Source organism: Hyaena hyaena, unplaced genomic scaffold, assembly GCF_003009895.1.
Source record: "Hyaena hyaena isolate Hyena2069 unplaced genomic scaffold, ASM300989v1 scaffold_191, whole genome shotgun sequence".
In the NCBI taxonomy this organism is placed as follows: domain Eukaryota; kingdom Metazoa; phylum Chordata; class Mammalia; order Carnivora; family Hyaenidae; genus Hyaena; species Hyaena hyaena.
This window is the reverse complement of record NW_024080824.1, coordinates 1,567,909-1,587,072: the sequence shown is the minus strand read 5'-3', so window position 1 is coordinate 1,587,072 and position 19,164 is coordinate 1,567,909. Positions and strand designations below refer to the sequence as shown.

Below are 19,164 nucleotides of genomic sequence, written 5' to 3'. Positions count from 1 at the left end.
GCAGTTAGGGGATCTATCCTGACAACAAATCTGTTTGTATGGTTTGCAGAGTGCCTTCAAATGTATTAAACATATGCCCATACAAGAAGCCTGAAAGAAAAGGAAATTGTAATCCATGTCACTGTTGAGGAAAGAGGCGTCTGTAGATTGCACCTTGTTCAGGACACAGGGAAAGTGGCAGCGTAGCCAGGGTGAAAAGTCTGGTCTCCTCATGCTCACATTGGCACAAATGCTGTTGTGGTATATGATGGGCCATTCCTCTCGGGCACATAATTTGAAATACATGAAAATATTTACTTGACATATACAAATTGGCATCTTTAGGTTGAAACCAGACAAGTCTACACCTGCTGCCACTCACTAAGCATAGAATGTTTGCCTCCCAACTTCATGTTAATATAAAACTTTTCCCCTAAACTTTAAAAGGTTTAAATATCTAAAATTCAGTTCAGAGGAGGTTATTTTCAAAAATGACTTCCCGGCTATTTAAAATAGTAACGCACAGGAAAGAAAGCTTTGCATTGTGGCTAGAGAAGAATAAGTATCCGTAAATACTGAGATCAGCGTAACTGCAGCATCCCACCCCTATTCACTGAAACTCAGCCCTCTGTTGAGTTTATGAAATTGACTTTGATATAAATGAAGCAAATATAGCTACACTGCCGGGCTTAGTATTAAAACTCTTAGGCAGTTTTTGTCATTAGGTTCATAATGAATTACTAGGTACTCTGACTAAATTTCATTGCAGAAGGATTGATTTAAGAGTGTTTTTACAAGCTATGTAGAGTTTATACTTCGCTCTTCTCTCTGCATAATGGAATGTAAATATACTTGTTTTTTAATGATTGCATGGTTAATAGGCTTGTGGATGAATTACGTTTTGAGGTTTTCCTTCTTCAGATGTTATTAATGTAGTTCCTTTACTATATCATATCAGACATGAGTTTCTGAGCAGTAAGTAGATCACTGATAATCTAAAAGTATGGGTTCCTACTAATTTGTTCTGAAGTTACTGGGATTTGCTTGTGAATAAGAGTGGTGATAATGACGGACAGAAGAGACTTGAAAATTGAGTGAGAGCCCATTATTTATGATCCAGTATGCTTCTTATACTTTATATTATAATCACATTTTTATTTAAATTTTTTTAAAATTTTACTAATTTTTTAAGAGAGAGAGAGACAGCATGAGCAGGGGAGGGGCAGAGAGAGGGGTAGACACACAGTCTGAAGCAGGCTCCAGGCTCCGAGCTGTCCGCATACAGCCTGACACAGGGCTCGAACCCATGAACTGTGAGATCATGACTTGAGCCAGTCAGACATGTAATTGACTGAGCCACTTAGGTACCCTTATAATTGCATTTTTAAAAAATAAAATAGTATAGCATATTATTTTTTGTAATACATGATTCAGGATAACTTTTTTGGCTTTTAGGTTTTTATTTTAATTCCAGATACAGATAGTTAATGAACAGTGTAATGTTAGTTTCAGGTATAAAATATAGTGATTCTTTTTCTTTTCTTTTTTTTTTTTTCTGGCTTTTTAACTTTTTATTTTAATGATTCAAGATAATTTTGGTTAGAAGATTACATTTGCTATTAATACATACTTCATATATTATGTGAATGAAAGACTTTCTCTTATTCTGCTCTGATTTTAAGTGATTCTAAAATGTTCTGTTTCTGCATATTACATCTAAGAATCATTTTATTCTCTGCCTTTTATTAGGAACGTAATAGGAATTTGGATTCCTGCTATAAAGAATTTATATAAACCTAGAGATATCTTTAAATAGTGGATCTTTCTCTGTATAACAGAATTTTGACTAACATTTGCTCGTTTTTGTCTGTGTTTACATGTTTATTTTGAAGCATGATGTTTGTGTAATATCTTCTTGTAAGTTAATTGTTTTAAATTTCACTGTTTCATTCTTTGATTTCTGCTCATCTTTTTTCCCTTTCTTTTCTTTGCCTCACCTTTGTCTATTTTCCATTATCCTGGGAACATCAATGTCTTCTCTACTCTGTCACATCTTTTTTGTATGTATTACTCCTCCTTCAGCAACCCTGGCACAGTGTAAGTACCTAATCAGTGGTTCCTTTTGTAATTTTCATCATTGTCTCTCTGTAACTTTCTATCCTGCTTTCGTTTTAATATCCCCAGCAACTTTATTAGTGTCCTCTCTTTGCAAGAATTTTCACATATATGTTATAAGGAGCCTAGGAAACATGTTTTCCATGCTAGAGAACTTCATTTAAATCAGTGTGTGTGTTTTCCACTTCTGCAGTGGAAAAACTTAGTAAGCTGAACCTTCAGGGAGGTAAGTATTGTAGACAGTGTATGCTTGAGTTAGTGACCTGATTTGGGCCTCCCTTGTTGAGTTTTTTTTTTCTAATTTGAATAAACTTGCTAATTGTGAATATCTACATTTTGAAATAAAATTACTTGTTCTTGATAGTTAAATTTATGTTCTAACCCAAATATATTTTTAAAGATAAGATAATTGGGATTATTCTCTTTAATCATAGTCATAAGCACTCAGAGTTTAGAAACTTCATGTCATTTAACACAGAGCCTTAAACTGTAGTGAATATCACAGAGTCTCAGGTGTACCATGCTTTCTGCAAGTATGTCATGGCTAAGAAGTGTTCTTAAGTGGTGTCATTTTATTATTCTTAGTGTATTTCTTCTTAGCTTGACACTATTGTTTTGTAGTTTTACAGACCAAATCTTTTATAGAAAATGGTTTTATACTGGAAACTGGTACCACTTAAGAATAAACTACATTCAGTAACTAATTATAGAGAAATTTAAGCTGTAAGTTTCATAGCTCAGTATAACATTTTTCACATAATTGCATAAGGTAAAGTGTTGTCTGTTTAGGAAATTATATCTTCCAAATATAGTGTATTTATGAAATACTCTATGCCTATTATAATTTTTTAAAATTCTGTTTTAAAAAGGGTTAGGTTTTGTTTAATATTAATTAAAAGTAATTAGTAAAGTAATTAGTAAAATGTTAGATATTTCACTTCTGGAATCTTAGAATTCTACCATAAACTATAAATGTCACTAATTTTATGTGTAAATATTATTAATTCTGTTTTTTATGTATGTGGCTGACCCATAATCTTAGAATATGCATTGCAAACAGTGTTTTTACTAATCGTGAAAGAAAACACCTTGTGTGATCATTCCTGTGTATTAGGTACTTTGGAAAGCACTTTACATATATTATCTGTCTTATTTATTCCTCAGAACAACTCTTTAAGGTAGATACAATTCCCTTTTCTCAGATGGGTAAAATCAAGATTTGGAGAAGTTAAATGACTTGCACAAAACACACATTAGGTGAAGAAGGTAGTGCTTGAAACTATTAGCTGTTTGTTTCTAAAGCCATTGTTCATATTAATATCTTATCATGCTCTTTCTGGGCAAAAAGTCTTTCAGTGTACTGAGACAGTTTTGCAGTGTAACCATTAAAATGACAACAGTCAAGTGGCATTCTGTGATAGTGCTGTGCCTTTCTAGCAGTGAATTACACCCAGCAGATGTTGCCATTCACATCTGACACTCTTTGAGCCCTCTCTCTACTTAAATCTCAGTCTGCTAGTCTAGAGTTAGACTCCTTTTTCTCTCCCGAAATTAGACTCCTAGACTCTAAAAATTTGCTTTTGTCATATTTGGGGACAGGGGTGGGTAGGGGAAGAGAACAGAGTATTCATTACATTCATTCAGTAGATTTTGGGTTAGAATGTTAATATATAAATTACTTAACATTTATGCTTTGTTAATAGAAAAATGAATGTTCTCAGCAAACTTAAAGTTCTTGGGCTCTGTAGTTTACAAAATCCCTTTCACATGTATTATTTCATTTAATGCTCGAACAGTGCTACTTTGTATGTGATATTCTTATCTTATAAATGAAAAAAAACGGGCCCAGTGAGATTGACTTGTCCAAAATCACACATCTAAAAGGTCACAGAGTCAAGATTTACATCTTGGTGTTTTGATAAATATTCCATTAGTTTCTGATATACTACACTCTTTATTCTCCGTGCTCACCCCGCACACAACTTTATTTAGGACAAGGGATATCTATACACAGGAATAAGAAAACTGTAGAAAGTAACAGTCCTGACCCTTTTCAAAATTGTGTTTGGAATTGCTGTCTTAGCCTGTGCTAAAGCATTCTTAGTTCCTGGGCCTAGTGAAAATTTGTTCATTTAATTTTGTAAAAACCAATACATTTTGGCAACCTGTTGATATTTAACAGTGGTTGTGAATATAGTCCATATCTGTGTTTTGTTAGGCGTAAGGTAGATACAAGAACAGTACAGTTAATTTCAAAAAAAATGTTAACTGCCGTGGACTATTCAATTCTCCTTATTTTCCTTCTTTTCTGTTCTTTTCCTTTTCTTTATGCTTGGAATCTCTCTTCTGCTGCCTTCTGTCAATTAAAAGGAAAACCCCACCTAAACGGTAACCTTTCTCTTGAATAGTTATATGTACTATTATTTTATGTTAACATATAAATACCTTTTTTTTTTTTTTACTAGTTAAAGAAAAAGCAGGTCTACTCTATTTTAGAAAGATGCTTTTTTAAGAAAATTGAGGCTAAGTGCACTTGGAAAAGCATAAGATATAAAAAAGAACACTGATGTTAAATGTTTTATAACTTATTTGGCAGAGGGTATTTTATTCTTAACTTAAAAATGTTTAATTCTTTCTTTCCTTCTTAACCCTAGCCCACCAAGAAAACATATTGTGGAGCGCAATACGGAGTTTTATCACATACCGACTCACAGTGATGCCAGCAAGAAAAGACTGATTGAGGACACTGAAGATTGGCGTCCAAGGACTGGCACGACTCAGTCTCGTTCTTTCCGAATCCTCGCCCAGATCACTGGGACTGAACATCGTAAGTGAATACGTAGAGATTCTAATAGATGAATGTTCTTTGCCATAGAGAATAGCATTTAGACAGATGGGTGATTATTAGAAAACAGTAATTTTCCTGAGGCCGTTTACACTTAAAGCATGCCATGCGCAACGTGGATAGTATAAATAAGAAGCCACGCCCGGAGAGTCACACTGCAAAGTGTTGCTGCAGGAGCAGCACTGACTAGTATGTGGCTGGTGACAGCATCATAGGGAATGTTTCTTAGTGGCTCTGTGCAACTCGACCATTTGGTATCAATGGGTACAGTAATTGCCTAAGTGATTTTTCACGTTAAAAAAATGTAAATTAATAGTGGATATTGCTTACTATTTTTCAGTGAAAGAATCAGAAACTGAAAATACAAAGAAGGCAAAGTAAGTTGTCCATTTTTTTGGCAAATTGAATGCTTTCCTTTCATGAATGGTCTCAATTTCTTTTTTTCATATTTTTAAGTGTAGTGATATGGCATTTTGTGTTTGTAACTAGAAGCTAAGCATTTAACTTCAGTGGCTTTTGTGGGACCTAAATGTGAGACTTAAAATTAGAAATTTTTAAATTAGTAGATATTGTCTGGATTTCATGTGTAAGGTTAATTTCCTTTAGTATTGAAATAAGTGGGCAGAAGAGTATATTTGGGGATGCTTTGCTAACACTACAGATCTCTGTGAATGAGTTTATGTGTTGTCGTGTAGTAACTTCATTTTGGGCATAAAAAAGGATGTTTCCAAGAGGGCTCTATAGATTAATTTCTGCATTTATTAAAAATGCTCTACCCTTAAAATCTTTACTATTAAATACAACAGCTATATGAAATTAAGCTTTGATAAAGCATGTTTTCTGCATGATGAGCTAAGCGTAGAAACTTTTTCTTTCTCTTTCTTATGACTCTTCTGTCACTTTTCTTTTCTTTTCTTTTCTTCTTTTATTTCCACAGGGAAAAGATACCCCTTCACGTCTTTAGTCCCAAATACACAAAATTACGTGACTGGCACCATGAAGTTTCAGCACGTGCTCTTAACGTACAGTGATTTATGAGTCTTGCCCCCCGCCCTAAGCAGCCAGCACATACCTTTTCATTCACTTTTTCTTCTTTTCCAACCTCATAGCAAAATCTGTATTAAATTGCCTTACAAAAAAAATAGAAACCTTTTCTATACTTTTCTAACCCTTTCTTGCTGTTGTGTGAAAAGGAGGAAGCTGAATTTGTTTTGTGCTAGTCAGTAGCTCACAAATGTTAAACGAAGAGAGCAGATTAAGGGACTGGATCTATTCAGTGGATTTCCATCTATTGCCGTTGTTATTAGGATAGTGACCTTGGAAAAGGAATTCTTCCTGTAAGTTGAATTTGGTTGGTTGTGTGAAGCAGAGACAGATGAGCAAATAATGTCCTCGTCTAATTTGGAAAATACTTCCTTTATGTTATTACATGTCCCAGGATTACTTATGAATTTATTATTACATACTGTTCAACATGGATTGTAAATTACTCTAAACAAATGTGAGGAGATGAGATAAAACAGAGAAGACTTTATTAGAATAGAGTTTATTGTAGATTTGGGTATTTTTTTTAAAGCAGGTACTCAGGATGGCTATGAAGAAGAGGAGGCCCAAATTTGTCTCCTAATAAGGGAAAGGAGAGAATTCTGCCCCTATTTGCAATAGGGAAGTAGAGTGTTCTTTTGGTTTGGTTAGTTTCAAAAATCCTACTTTTTGTCAAAGGAAATATTTCTAAACTAGTGGATGTTTTTAGGGTATAAACAACTTCTAGGTGTTAACTAGTAAGAAATAGAAAAGGTAACTTTGCTTTGTTTTTAAATGAACATAAAATAAGTTATAAATGATTCTTTCTGTGACATCAGAGAAGTATTTTACTTAGTGATATAAACAATTGTGTGTTCCTGCTGTTCCTAGGAAACTATGTTTTGGGCAATACATGCAAGCTGACATCTGACTAGAAATGCTTTGTTTTGTAATATAATGTATTATATATTAGTTATACATTCAGTAATAAATGCACTTTGAAGTTTGGAAAAGTACTGTAATAAAGCTGTCTTTAACTTAGCTTTGTAATTGTTTTCTGTTTGCCTGAAGCTAGTAACTGTCATTCAAGACTTGGTACATGCCACTTACATAAAATAAATAATTCTCCTGACATTTCATTTGGAAAACATTTTTAATTTTGCAAGGCCGCTGAAATGAGTGTGGAATATGACAAAGGCTTGTATTTGTTTTTGTTTTTTTACCTGAATTGTCATGTTACTTAACATGATACGTGAGTAACAAGACGATTAGTTAGACTGTGGCACAATATAGCATTAGTCTTTGTGGAAAATGATTACTGAGGGATTTTGCCTGCATTCAAGGTACTTAAAAAATTTATTTTTTATAAGTAAGCTCTATACCCAATGTGGGACTTGAACTCCCAACCCTGAGATCAAGAGTTCCATGCTTTACCAATGAAGCCAGCCAGGCGCCCCCATTGAAGGCATTTGTATTTTGCAGGGTTTTTTTGTTTTCCACTTTGATGTCACCATAGACTAGGTCAACTCCCTGATAATTTGGAGAAACTAACAGTTTCAGTTAGTGATTGATTATGATGTAAAATTTAGCACACCAAGTTTATTTAAAAATAATTCTAAGATTTACCTATGCTCATTTCCACTGTACTTCATAATATTCTAAGATGTCTTTTACTGTAGGGGTTCTTCAGATATGCTTTGTAATTTTATGATCCTGACATCAATCCATTATTACTGTGTCTCTGGCCTCTGTAAGAAAACAGACCTTCTTAGACCAGGCTTTCCTATACCTAATAATTCTCATTCGTCTCAAAAGGTGATATTTGAAAGTAGGTGGAATCAAATTCTCATGAAAATAAATGGTGGAATAAACACGGTATTTCCCACCAAGAGCCAAATTTCCAAAATAACCACAGAGTTGAGAGAGAGAGAGCATTTAGAATGTGAGTTTTAAGTAAATAAAATAATTTCCCCCTAATAAAGACAGGAGAACATGTATAGAACTTTATACCTTGAAATAAGTATGGTTGGAAATAGAGTTTAATACCTTCCTAATTTTAAAAAAAAGTAATGTCTCATTCAAAGCATACACTTAGCTAAGTGAAGGATCTGTATTTGAGTATGAGTGTAAATGTTCAGTCTAGATCACAAAGGACATTCCATTTGACCCCGTCAGAGTTTGAATTCCTGCGTTAAGTTAATCTTCTGGGACATCTTATATTCTTAGCTTAAAAGCTAGCCAAATATTGTAAAAGCTCCTTGCAAAAATATTATTGTAAGTCTGGTGACCTAATTTATAGCTTGTTTTTGTTTGTCTCTCTTATACAGACTTTCTTTATTATAGGCTTGTTTTTAATGTAAAATTTGAAAGTTAAGAATTTTCAACACTTTTACAAGGTTTTACCAGTCAGAAGATGGGATGTTCCCACAACATGATTATTTTTGTTACCTGGAAAAATATATTGTTTGTGGAAATAGAAATATACTCATTTTGTACATCATTATGCCCTTTTGGAAGACTGAGATAAAAATATTATAGAAAGCTTATTTAATAAAAATTATGATATTAAGGTAGAGAGACTAGCTGTCCCACCTTTTATTCAAATTTATTCAGAAATTTGGATGAATTGATTTCCCCAGATGAAAAAGTTCATAATTGTTGCATTTCTGATGTATATTTAAAATCATATAAATCACAAATACTCGTTTATTGCCTAAGTGAAATTATTCTTTCACATGAATAATTACTAAATACTTAAAGGCAAGGCACTGATATGGACTAGGGATTAAATAATGAGTAACAGATAAATATATAAGCGAGGTGATCTGAGATAATTGAGTTATTAAGATAAATTAGTATAAAGGAAATTTGGCTTAGGGAAGGATTACTTAAGTTGTGTGGATCTCTGAGGAGATGATGTTAATGCCATCAACTGAGAGAGGAAGAAAGAGTCAGCCATGTGATGACCTGGGGTCATTGTTCAAGGCAGAAGAAACGAGCGTGGAAAACCTGAGGTGAATAGGAATGCGGCAAGTACACAGAACAGAAAGGACGGTGTAGCCAAAATGTGGTATGTGACAGGAAGCATGATATAAAAATGTAATATTTATGCATATAATTTGCATTCTCCATACTAGCTACAGCACTTTTTTAAATTTTTAACGTTTATTTATATTTGAGAGACAGAGTGTGAGCAAGGGAGGGGCAGGGAGAGGGGGAGACACAGAATCCCAAGCAGGCTGCAGGCTCTGAGCTGTCAGCCCAGAGCCTGACATCGGGCTCAAACCCACAAACTGAGATCATGACCTGATCCGAAGTCTGACGCTCAACCGACTGAGCCACCCAGGCACCCCTATCCACAGCATTTTGAATGAGAGGTCGTCTTCTATCTAAACACTTTTTTTTTTAATGTTTTATTTATTTTTAGGAGAGAGAGAGACAGCGTGAGCAGTGGAGGGTCAGAGAGAGAGGGAGTCACAGACTGAAACAGGCTCCAGGCTCTGAGCTGGCCGGCAGCATAGAGCCCGACGCGGGGCTCGAACCCACGAACCGCGAGATCGTGACCCAAGTGAAAGTCGGACGTTTAACCGACTAAGCCACCCAGGTGCCCCTATCTAAACACTTTCAAGAAAAATTTAAAAATAAAGAACCAGGGTGGTTTATCAAAGCTAAATAAAGTACATTCACTTATTAGTGCTGCCCTGGGCATAGGTATCAAGTTAATGCTTTTCCCATTAGAGCCGCTGAAGACTTAGGAAAAGGAGGCATATTGTAGTATATGTTGGTAATGTGTTTGTAGGAACAGCTATAAAACACACATAAAGACATTCAAAAACAAAACTTCCAACATACAGAAATTAGACCTATATCGGGGCATCTGTGTGGCTTAGTCACTTAAGTGTCCGACTCTTGGTTTCATCTCAGGTTATGATCTTGCCATTTGTGAGATCAGCCCTGCATTGGGCTCTGCACTGACAGTACAGAGCCTGCTTGGGATTCTCTCTCTGCCCCTCTCTCTCTCTCTGCCCCTCCCCTGCTTGCTTGTGTTCCTCTCTCGTAAAAAACAAAACAGAAAAAACCTTTTTAAACAAAAGAAATTAGACATTTTATTCATAGTTTAGTGATGAATTTGACAGTTTAGTTCTGTCTATAAAAACTTACCAAGAATTGGTTGAACTCATTCCTTTTTATTCATCCCATTCAAGAAAATTACTTAAACTGAGTAAATATTTCTTTGGTCATTCTGTCCAAAATAGACGTCACTACTCCAGGATAGTAGGGAGCAAGGAGTGATAAATTCTGAGTTTGAGACTCCCGATTTGTAACTAACTCTCTGGTTTCTGCCCCTGAGTTTCCGCTTTAAAATAGGAAGTTAGAGTCAGTGGTGGACACTATGAAGCCCTTCCAGGTACTGCTTCAGTAGAGGACTTGAAAACCACTAGAGAGAGAGAGTGAGTGAGTGAGTGTGTGTGTGTGTGTGTGTGTGTGTGTGTGTGTGTGTGTGTAGGGGGCAGATAGCCTTCAGACGAAAGCCCCTTCACATGTCACCTCAGCTGCAGATGCCCCTTCCTCCAGAGCCACAGCTTCGTGGGACTGTGTACATGTAGTGAGCTGACTGGAAGGGATGAGGAGGGTGAAAAGCCTGGCCATTTCCCAGGTAGGGACAACCTGGAAGGGTTATTTATTCTAGCTTGTGAATCCCAATTTGGACCTCAGTTACATGGGTTCTTCTCACTTTATTCTCTCGTCTTCCCTTCATTCTCTCTGTCATTGTTGCTTCTAATCCCTTCTCCTTGAATTTTCAACCCAGATCACAAACAGCATTTAGGGGGAATCATTATAGTGAAAGGTCAGGTTAGGGCAGCCTACAAGGTGTATGGAAATCAAACAGATACACTGGGGCAACTGGGTGACTCAGTCGGTTAAGTGTCTGACTCGATTTCAGCTCAAAAGTCATGATCTCAGGATTCATGAGACCGAGCCCCACATCGGGCTCTATGCTGACAACATGGAGCCTGCTTGGAACTTTATTTCCCTCTCTCTCTCTCTGCTTGGAACTTTATTTCTCTCTCTCTCTCTCTCTCTCTCTCTCTCACACACACACACACACACACACACACACACACACACACACACACACTCTCTCTCTCTCTCTCTCTCTTTGCCCTTCCCTCAGCTTGTGCATGCTCTCTGTCAAAATAAAAAACCAAACAAACAAAAGAGGGTACGTTACTTTTCCTTGAGTGAAGGATGTTTATTTGGTAATTACATCAGAAACATTCTGGGAATAATGAATAGGTAAAGCTATTTAAAAATCAAATATAGTCAAGGCTATATGAATAAATCAATGAAAAGCTTTGAAGTAGAAAGTTAGGATGAACTCTGAATAAATGTAATAAACTATTGTATCTGGCAAGCAACACTTAATAAAATATAACAATTTTGTATGTTGTAATTTTCCATATATAGCATTTTAGAATAAAATATATTAGCCATTCAATCAATTACTTAATACATTTTATTTGAACACCTCTGCTGTTTTCTTACATTCTTAGAAGTTTACCTTCTGTTTTCTTCTGGGGGAGGTGTTCCTTCTGAGTTGCCTTTGGGAACGTGTAGGGGATAGTACAGATCTTACAAGGTCAGGAGGATGCTAGTGGGGGGCTAAGGATGCTAAACGTCTTGTAACGCTCTGAATAATTTCACAGAATGAAGTGTGATCCTTCCCCAGATGCCCATGGTGTGCCAGTCAGAATGACTGGCTGAGGGCACATCCTCCCTCTTCTAAGATTTTCTTACTCCTTCCTATAACTCCAGCTACACAGACTCTCCCACAGTGCACCACTTCCACCCTCCATAGTGGCACTTATCTTATTTCTGAAGTAATATACTCTATACTTTCTACCACTCCTTTCCTCATTTGTATTATGGCTGCTTGTATGTCACAAATCTTCAACTAGACTATGAGCTCTTTGAAGACAAGAATCTTAGTGTATAATAATAAAAATTGGAAGAAAAAGTGATTCCGGTAGGCATGGTATTTCTTTCTGGATTCTGTGTAAGTAAGATCTATACATTCAATATGTAAATGGACATGTAATATAAATGTATATATAAATACAACATAAAAATATAAGTGTACAAATATAAAACATATACAAACGTAATTTGAAAGTAGCTGTGAGGATTGTAAGATTCATCTTTGGGAAACTAATTCGTAAATTAGAACTATACTGTATTAGCTCAGGCTGCCACAACAAGATACCACAGACTAGGGCACTTAAATGACAGAAATTTATTTTCTAACAGTTTTAGAAATTAGAAGTCCAAGATGAAGATGCTAACAGGGTGGATTTCTGGGGAGGCTCTTCTGTCTGTCTTGCAGTGACCACCTTCACACTGTGTCCTCACGTGGCCTTTCTTCTGTGGGCACACAGAGAGTGCTGTGGTGTCTCCTTTTTATGACGATACTAGGCTTCTTGGATTAGGGCCCCACTGTTATGACCTCCTTAACCTTAATTACCTTCTTGGAGGCCCTGTATCAAAAACACTATCACAATGGAGGGTTAGGGCTTCAACATAGGAATTGGGGTTGGGAGTGGGGGCGATTCAGTCCATAATACATACCAGTTGCCTTTCTATACTAATATCAATTTGACAGATTAGCATCATTAAAAAAAGGTTATTGTTAAGTGGAGTCACTGACTTGGACGTGGTTGGAAGGATTGTTGCTATCTCTGTTGCAGTGTCTCTTTTTCTGTTTTGGATAACAGCTGTTTGTCTCCATGTCCTATATGCCTAACTAGAGTATAAGCTCTTTCAATACAAGAGTTATAGTGTCCCCACGATATCTGGCATGAGTTAGCACTAACTAATGGGTTCTAATTGTACATAAATGCATATTCTCCAATTTCCTAATTCTTGAATTTTAGGCAAATTGTTAACAGCAGGGCATACATAACTTTTCATTGAAAACAATTCAATATAAAACAAATTTTTATGAAAAATCAAGACATTAATATCTGTATTGTAGGTAAAGTGGAATCAAAGCTAAGTTGCTTGAAAGGAGAATTCTTCTACTTTGGGCAGTCTGATTGGCAAGAGTTGATGCTTTCCCCCTGGCATTATCTGTTTGTCAGATGCTGTGGAAGATACTTTTTAAATTAACTGAACATTTGTTTCTCAATCCATCTTCCTTTGTGTTTTTGATCTGTTCCAACATGAATGGTTCAGTGACTCCTGTGATAAGACAGTGCCTGACTAATTTTAGAAGTGGGTATATGAAATGCTTAGTGCTCTGAGTGGAAAAACTGATAGACAATTTTATCATTCCTAAGGAAATGAAGAAATTTGAAGTTAAGAGTTTAGTTGACAACATGGACTGAAAAGAAGCAACAGCTATATTATTAGCAACATATTAACAAATGGAAAGCTCTTAATAATGTATGGTTTACCGGAGTAGAGAATTATGGGAGGCCATAGAAAATTTCATTGGAGGATAACTTAAAAAAGCCATATATACCTAAAATACGTCATTGTTTCAGGCACTAGTTTATCTTAAGTTAAAGGTTGGCTTTACTGATCTCCCCATTTATTTTGATTTCTACTATATAGTAAAATATTTAATAAGTAGTTTTAAAATGTTCATGCTTATATAGGTCTATATAAATAAATAAAAATAGCATTTGAGTTAGTAAAAAGATATATAAAATTATCATCAAAACATACTTTTATCATTCTTTTATCTCTCTTGCTTAAGTTATGGTTCTGATTTTTCATATGGTTAATAATGTGTGATAAAGATTTCTAATTTTCAAAGACTTAGAATACTCCTCAAGAGAGTATTCTAAATAGCCCAAACTCTAGTCACTGACTACATGACACAAAGCTGAAAGAGTACTGGAGGGAAAATCCTGTTCTGTGTAGGCTGCCCCACAGCACCAAGTAATATCCGCTAAAGGTCATCAGAACAGATCTTAAATTATTTCTTGCGTAGAAACCTACCTTTGTACGTTCGTTGAAAATTTAGAAAGCAAAAAAAAAAATCATAATTATTTCCAAACATACTCTTTTTACAGCAGGTTTTAAAAAAATTTTAGTTTGTTCACATATGTTCTATAATCCATGTAAACTAGATTAGTAAAGAAACACAGTTTGCTGTGTTTCCATAGCTTCCTTCAATTGCTGTTTCACAGATATACTGGACTCCTGTTACATATCCTTTCCCACCCTCCAAGGTTTATTTATTCATTTTTGAAAGAGAGAGAGAGAAAGCGCAAGCGAGCAGGGTGGGGACAGAGAGAGGGAGGGAGAGAGAATCCCAGGCAGGCTCCTCACTGTCAGCACAGAGCCCGACACAGGGCTCAAACCCAGAAACCGTGACATCATGACCTGAGCCAAAAGAAATCAAGGATTATGTGCTTACCTGACTGAGTCATCCAGGTGCCTCTCTTACATATCTTTAAAGACACATGTCATTTGAGTAAATGATCTGAGATGATTTTTCTTCATAAGCGATTCAGAGAAATGAGGAATCATTGCCTAGTCTCATATACCTACATATTTCTATGAAGTGAAGAATTAACAGGTGGATTTGCTCAAAAATACATAGCACAAAGGCTTCTACACAGTCTCATTTTAAAAAATAAAAATAATAATAGCCAGATAAAATCTTTTAACTGACACCATCATATTACTGTAAAGTACATTCATCAACCTAGAAAAAAGTCCATAGGTTTAAAAAATGGGTATATGACCAAGCACGGATATTTGTCTATTGCAAAATATGGAACATTTGTAATTTATCTCTTCATTTTCTACTGGTGAATTATAGTGTCCTATGCAGATGCTGGTTTGGTGACTGCTGTATAATGTAAAGATCGCCATCTATTGAACATAAGTAATTACTACATTTCAGTTCCTTGTGAGACTGGTACTTTAAAATCATTGAAGCAAGAAACATAGTTCCTAGCTACTCTATGTATTTTCACACACAAATTGTTCATTTCTCTGTTTAATTATAGAAATACTTGTGTACTTTTTCCAAATTAATTTTGGAAGACTACCACTTTTAAAGATATTTTAAAAAATAAAAATCAGTATTTGTAATATACAAAAATTGACGTTCATAGTTCATATGTTCATTGTTGAAGGATATAAACAAGCAAACAAAAATCATCTAAATCCACATGTAAATACTGAAAAAGTTGTGGTTTATTTACATTCTGGAGAGAATTGAATGCATTAAGTTTCTTAGACATTTTATCAGACCACCGATACTTCTCTTACAATACTATTCGGATAAATTCTGCTTCATCTTTAGAGGGGTAAATTATACAACAAAATTATTTTATTGAATTAAACTCAAAAGTAAAATGAATGGAACTTCTTGGCCAAAAGTACTATTAAAGGTTCCTCCTGCAGTTTATTTTTTAATTTAAAAAAAAAGTCACAACTTAATTAAATGCTTTGATAATTAGCTGTCTTCATCCATGATGGGAGGCTTAATTGTCTATCCTTTGTTGCTATTCAATTTTACATATTTTGGTCATGTTGAAAGTTCCAGAAGACCACAGTTTTCTACCTTTATGTTATGTGAAGTTGTATTTATTCTGATAGTATGGTTTCATAAAAGAAAACAGAAATAATGTATTACATAATGTATAAAACCACATAGGTATGGATATTTAGGCATCTTAATTTCCATTTCATAGTCAAATTAAAGAACTCTGATTTCAAATTAAATTAATCCTAAAGGCAGTCGCAACTATGTCTCTCCTTTCATTTTTCTCTGTTTTATGACTACTAACAGGTGTGTGTTGAGTGCTGCTGCTTGTCCAACTTTGTGATAGGTGTTCATCTCCTGGTTGCACATAATTAATTACTCATGAAGAGTCTGTATTTATTTCTTTGAATAGAGTGTGTTAAAGCTAGGATTAAATCAGTGCAATTTTTTGAGTTAGAAGTATATATTTATTGGGGCGCCTGGGTGGCTTAGTCGGTTAAGCGTCCGACTTTCACTTAGGTCATGATCTCGCGGTTCGTGGGTTCGAGCCCCGCGTCGGGCTCTGTGCTGACTGCCAGCTCGGAGCCTGGAGCCTGTTTCAGTCTGTGACTCCCTCTCTCTCTGACCCTCCCCTGCTCACGCTGTCTCTCTCCTAGAAATAAATAAAAAAACATTAAAAAAAAAAAAAAGAAGAAGTATATATTTATTTTGTCTTTTCATGTACTTTATTCTTTGTCCCATTATTCTAGTAACTCATGAGGGGATAAAGAAGCTATTGAGAGAAGTGTTTGGGCGGCTCAGTGGGTTAAGCGTCCAACTTTGGCTCACGTCATGATCTTGTGGTTCATGAGTTCGAGCCCCACACTGAGCTCTGTGCTGGCAGCTCAGAGCCTGGAGCCTGCTTCAGATTCTGTGCCTCCCTGTCTCTCTGCCCTTATCCCGCTCATGCTCTGTCTCTCTCAAAAATAAATAAACATTAAAAAAATGAAAAAAAAACTATTTAGAATAAATTTCTGAAATATTTTAATGAGAAGTGACACTTTTATTTATTTTTATTAAATGTTTTTATTTATTTTGAGACAGAGTGAGAGAGAGAGAGAGAGAGAAGGAATGATTGGGGGAGAGGGAGAGAGGGAATCCCAAGCAGGCTCTGTGGTGTCATCCAGCACAGAGCCCGATGAGGGGTTGATCTCATGAACCATGAAACCAAGACCTGAGCCTTAAGAGTCAGATGCTTAACTTACTAAGCTACCTAGTGCCCTGAGAAGTAACACTTTTAAACAAACTTGCTACCACGTTATCCTTTGTTTACTGCAATGGAAACAAAGATTTATTAAAATCCCTTCGCAGGGATAGTGAAACAGTACCTCATCCATGTTTAGAAAATGCACATTCACACACAAAAATATCATTTAAATATAAGTACAGTATAAATATAAATTAAATATGAATAGATATAAATTTAAAACAGCCAGACATTAATTCAAGAGATAAAAAAATGATGTTGTCAAGAGTTACTATAAATTAACAAATGCTCATTGTTGAAAGATATAAACAGGCAAACAAAAATCAGAGATAAATACTGAAAAAGTTTAGGTTTATTTACATTCTGGAGGGAATTAAAGTTTCAAGTAGTAAGGGATTCAAAGGGCATCTGGGTAGTACAGTTGGTTGAGCATCCAACTCTTGATTTCGGCTCAGGTCATTATCTTACAGTTCTTGAGTTTGAGCCCCGTGTTGGGCTCTGCACTGATAGCACGGAACCTGTTTGGAATTCTCTCTCTCCTCTCTCTGCCCCTCCCCCACTCTCTCTTTCTGTCTCTCAAAATTTATAAACATTAAAAAAATAAGAAAGGGATTCTAAATGAGCTCTCAGTAGTCTTTGTTTTTCACGATGATTTATAATCCAAGCATAGAGAGAACTTAGAGAAGAGATTTGCTGAGTAATGCTAAAAATAAGTCGTGGAGAGTAGGAAAGAAAATAGAAGACTTGGAACAGGTAAATGTAGTACTGATTTTTAAAAAAGAAAAAAACTTCTGAACTATAAACTAGTTTGAACTTGAGATCACCTGCAAAAAAATCTAGGAGGCTTTTTTTTTAATTTAATTTTTTAAATTTAGTGTCAAGTTAGCTAACATACAGTGTAGTCTTGGCTCCGGGAGTAGATTCTCGTGATTCCTCACTTGTATACAGTACTCGGTGCTTATCCCAACAAATGCCCTACTCAGTGCCCATCACCATATTCCCCACCCCCATCAATCCTCAGTTTGTTCTTGTTTTTAAGAGTCTCTTATGGTTTATCTCCTTCTCTGTTTATATCTTATTTTTCCTTCCCTTCTCCTATGGTCATTTGTTAAGTTTCCCAAATTGCACATATAAGTGAAATCATATATTTGTCTTTCTCTGACTGACTTATTTCAGTTGGCATAATACCCTCCAGTTCCATCCACATTGTTGCAAATAGCTAGATTTCATTCGTTTCATTGCTGAGTAATATTCCATTGTGTATATATACCACCTCTTCTTTATTCATCAGTGGATGGACATTTGGGCTCTTTGCATAATTTGGCTATTGTTGATAGGGCTGCTATAAACATTGGGGTACATGTGCCCCTATGCATCAGTAGAACTCCAGTGTCCTTTGAATAAATTCCTAGTAGTGAAATTGCTGGGTTGTAGGGTAATTCTATTTAAAAATTTTTGAGGAACCTCCATACTGTTTTCCAAAGTGGCTGTACCAGTTTGCATTCCCACCAATAGTGCAAGAGGGTTCCCCTTTCCCTGCATCCATGCCAACATCTGTTGTTTTCTGAGCTGTTAATTTTAGGCATTCTGATCACTGTGAAGTGGTATCTTAATGTGGTTTTGATTTGTATTTCCCTGATGATGAAGATGTTGAGCATCTTTTCATCTGTCTGTCTGCCAGATGGATGTATTCTTTGGAAAAGTGTCTATTCGTGACTTCTGACCATTTCTTCACTGGGTTGTTTGTTTTTTGGGTGTTGAGTTTGTTCTTTATAGATTTCTGATACTAACCCTTTATCCAATGTCATTTGCAAATATCTTCTCCCATTCTGTCAGTTGTCTTTTAGTTTTGTTGATTGTTTCCTTTGCTGTGCAGAAGCTTTTTATTTCAATGTGATCCCAGTAGTTCATTTTTTTAAATGTTTATTTATTTTTGAGAGAGACAGAATGTGAGTTGGGGTGAGGCCAAAGAAAGAGAAACAGAATCTGAAGCAGGCTCCAGGCTCTGAGCTGTCAGCACAGAGCCTGACACAGGGCTTAAACCCATGAACCACAAGATCATGACCAGAGCTGAAGTCAGACACTCAAACCGACTGAGCCACCCAGGTGTCCCCCAATAGTTCATTTTTGCTTTTGTTTCCCTTGCCTTCAACGACATGTTGAGTAAGAAGCTGCTGCGGCGAGGTCAGAGAGGTTGCTGCTTTTTTCCTCCTGTAGGATTTTGATTGTTTCATTTAATCTTTCATCCATTTTGAATTTATTTTTGTGTATGCTGTAAGAAAAGTGGTCCAGTTTCATTCTGCATGTTGCTGTCCAGGTCTCCCATCACTATGTGCTAAACAGACTTTTTTCCATTGGATACTCTTTTCTGCTTTGTCGAGGATTAGTTGACCATATATTTGTGGGTCCATTTCTGGGTTCTCTATTCCATTGGTCTATGTGTCTGTTTGT

At 35.8% G+C, this 19,164-nt stretch overlaps 1 protein-coding gene across 4 annotated transcripts in view; it reads left to right on the top strand.

The window, feature by feature from the left end:
- PDLIM5 (PDZ and LIM domain 5) overlaps positions 1-19,164 on the top strand; it is a 222,054-nt gene that overhangs the window by 128,978 nt on the left and 73,912 nt on the right. For all 4 annotated transcript variants that reach the window (XM_039241296.1, XM_039241295.1, XM_039241293.1 and 1 more), the window contains exons 6-7: positions 4,749-4,921; positions 5,280-5,316. In XM_039241296.1, coding sequence (XP_039097227.1) covers positions 4,749-4,921; positions 5,280-5,316 — 210 coding nt within the window. The remainder of the gene's footprint in view (positions 1-4,748; positions 4,922-5,279; positions 5,317-19,164) is intronic.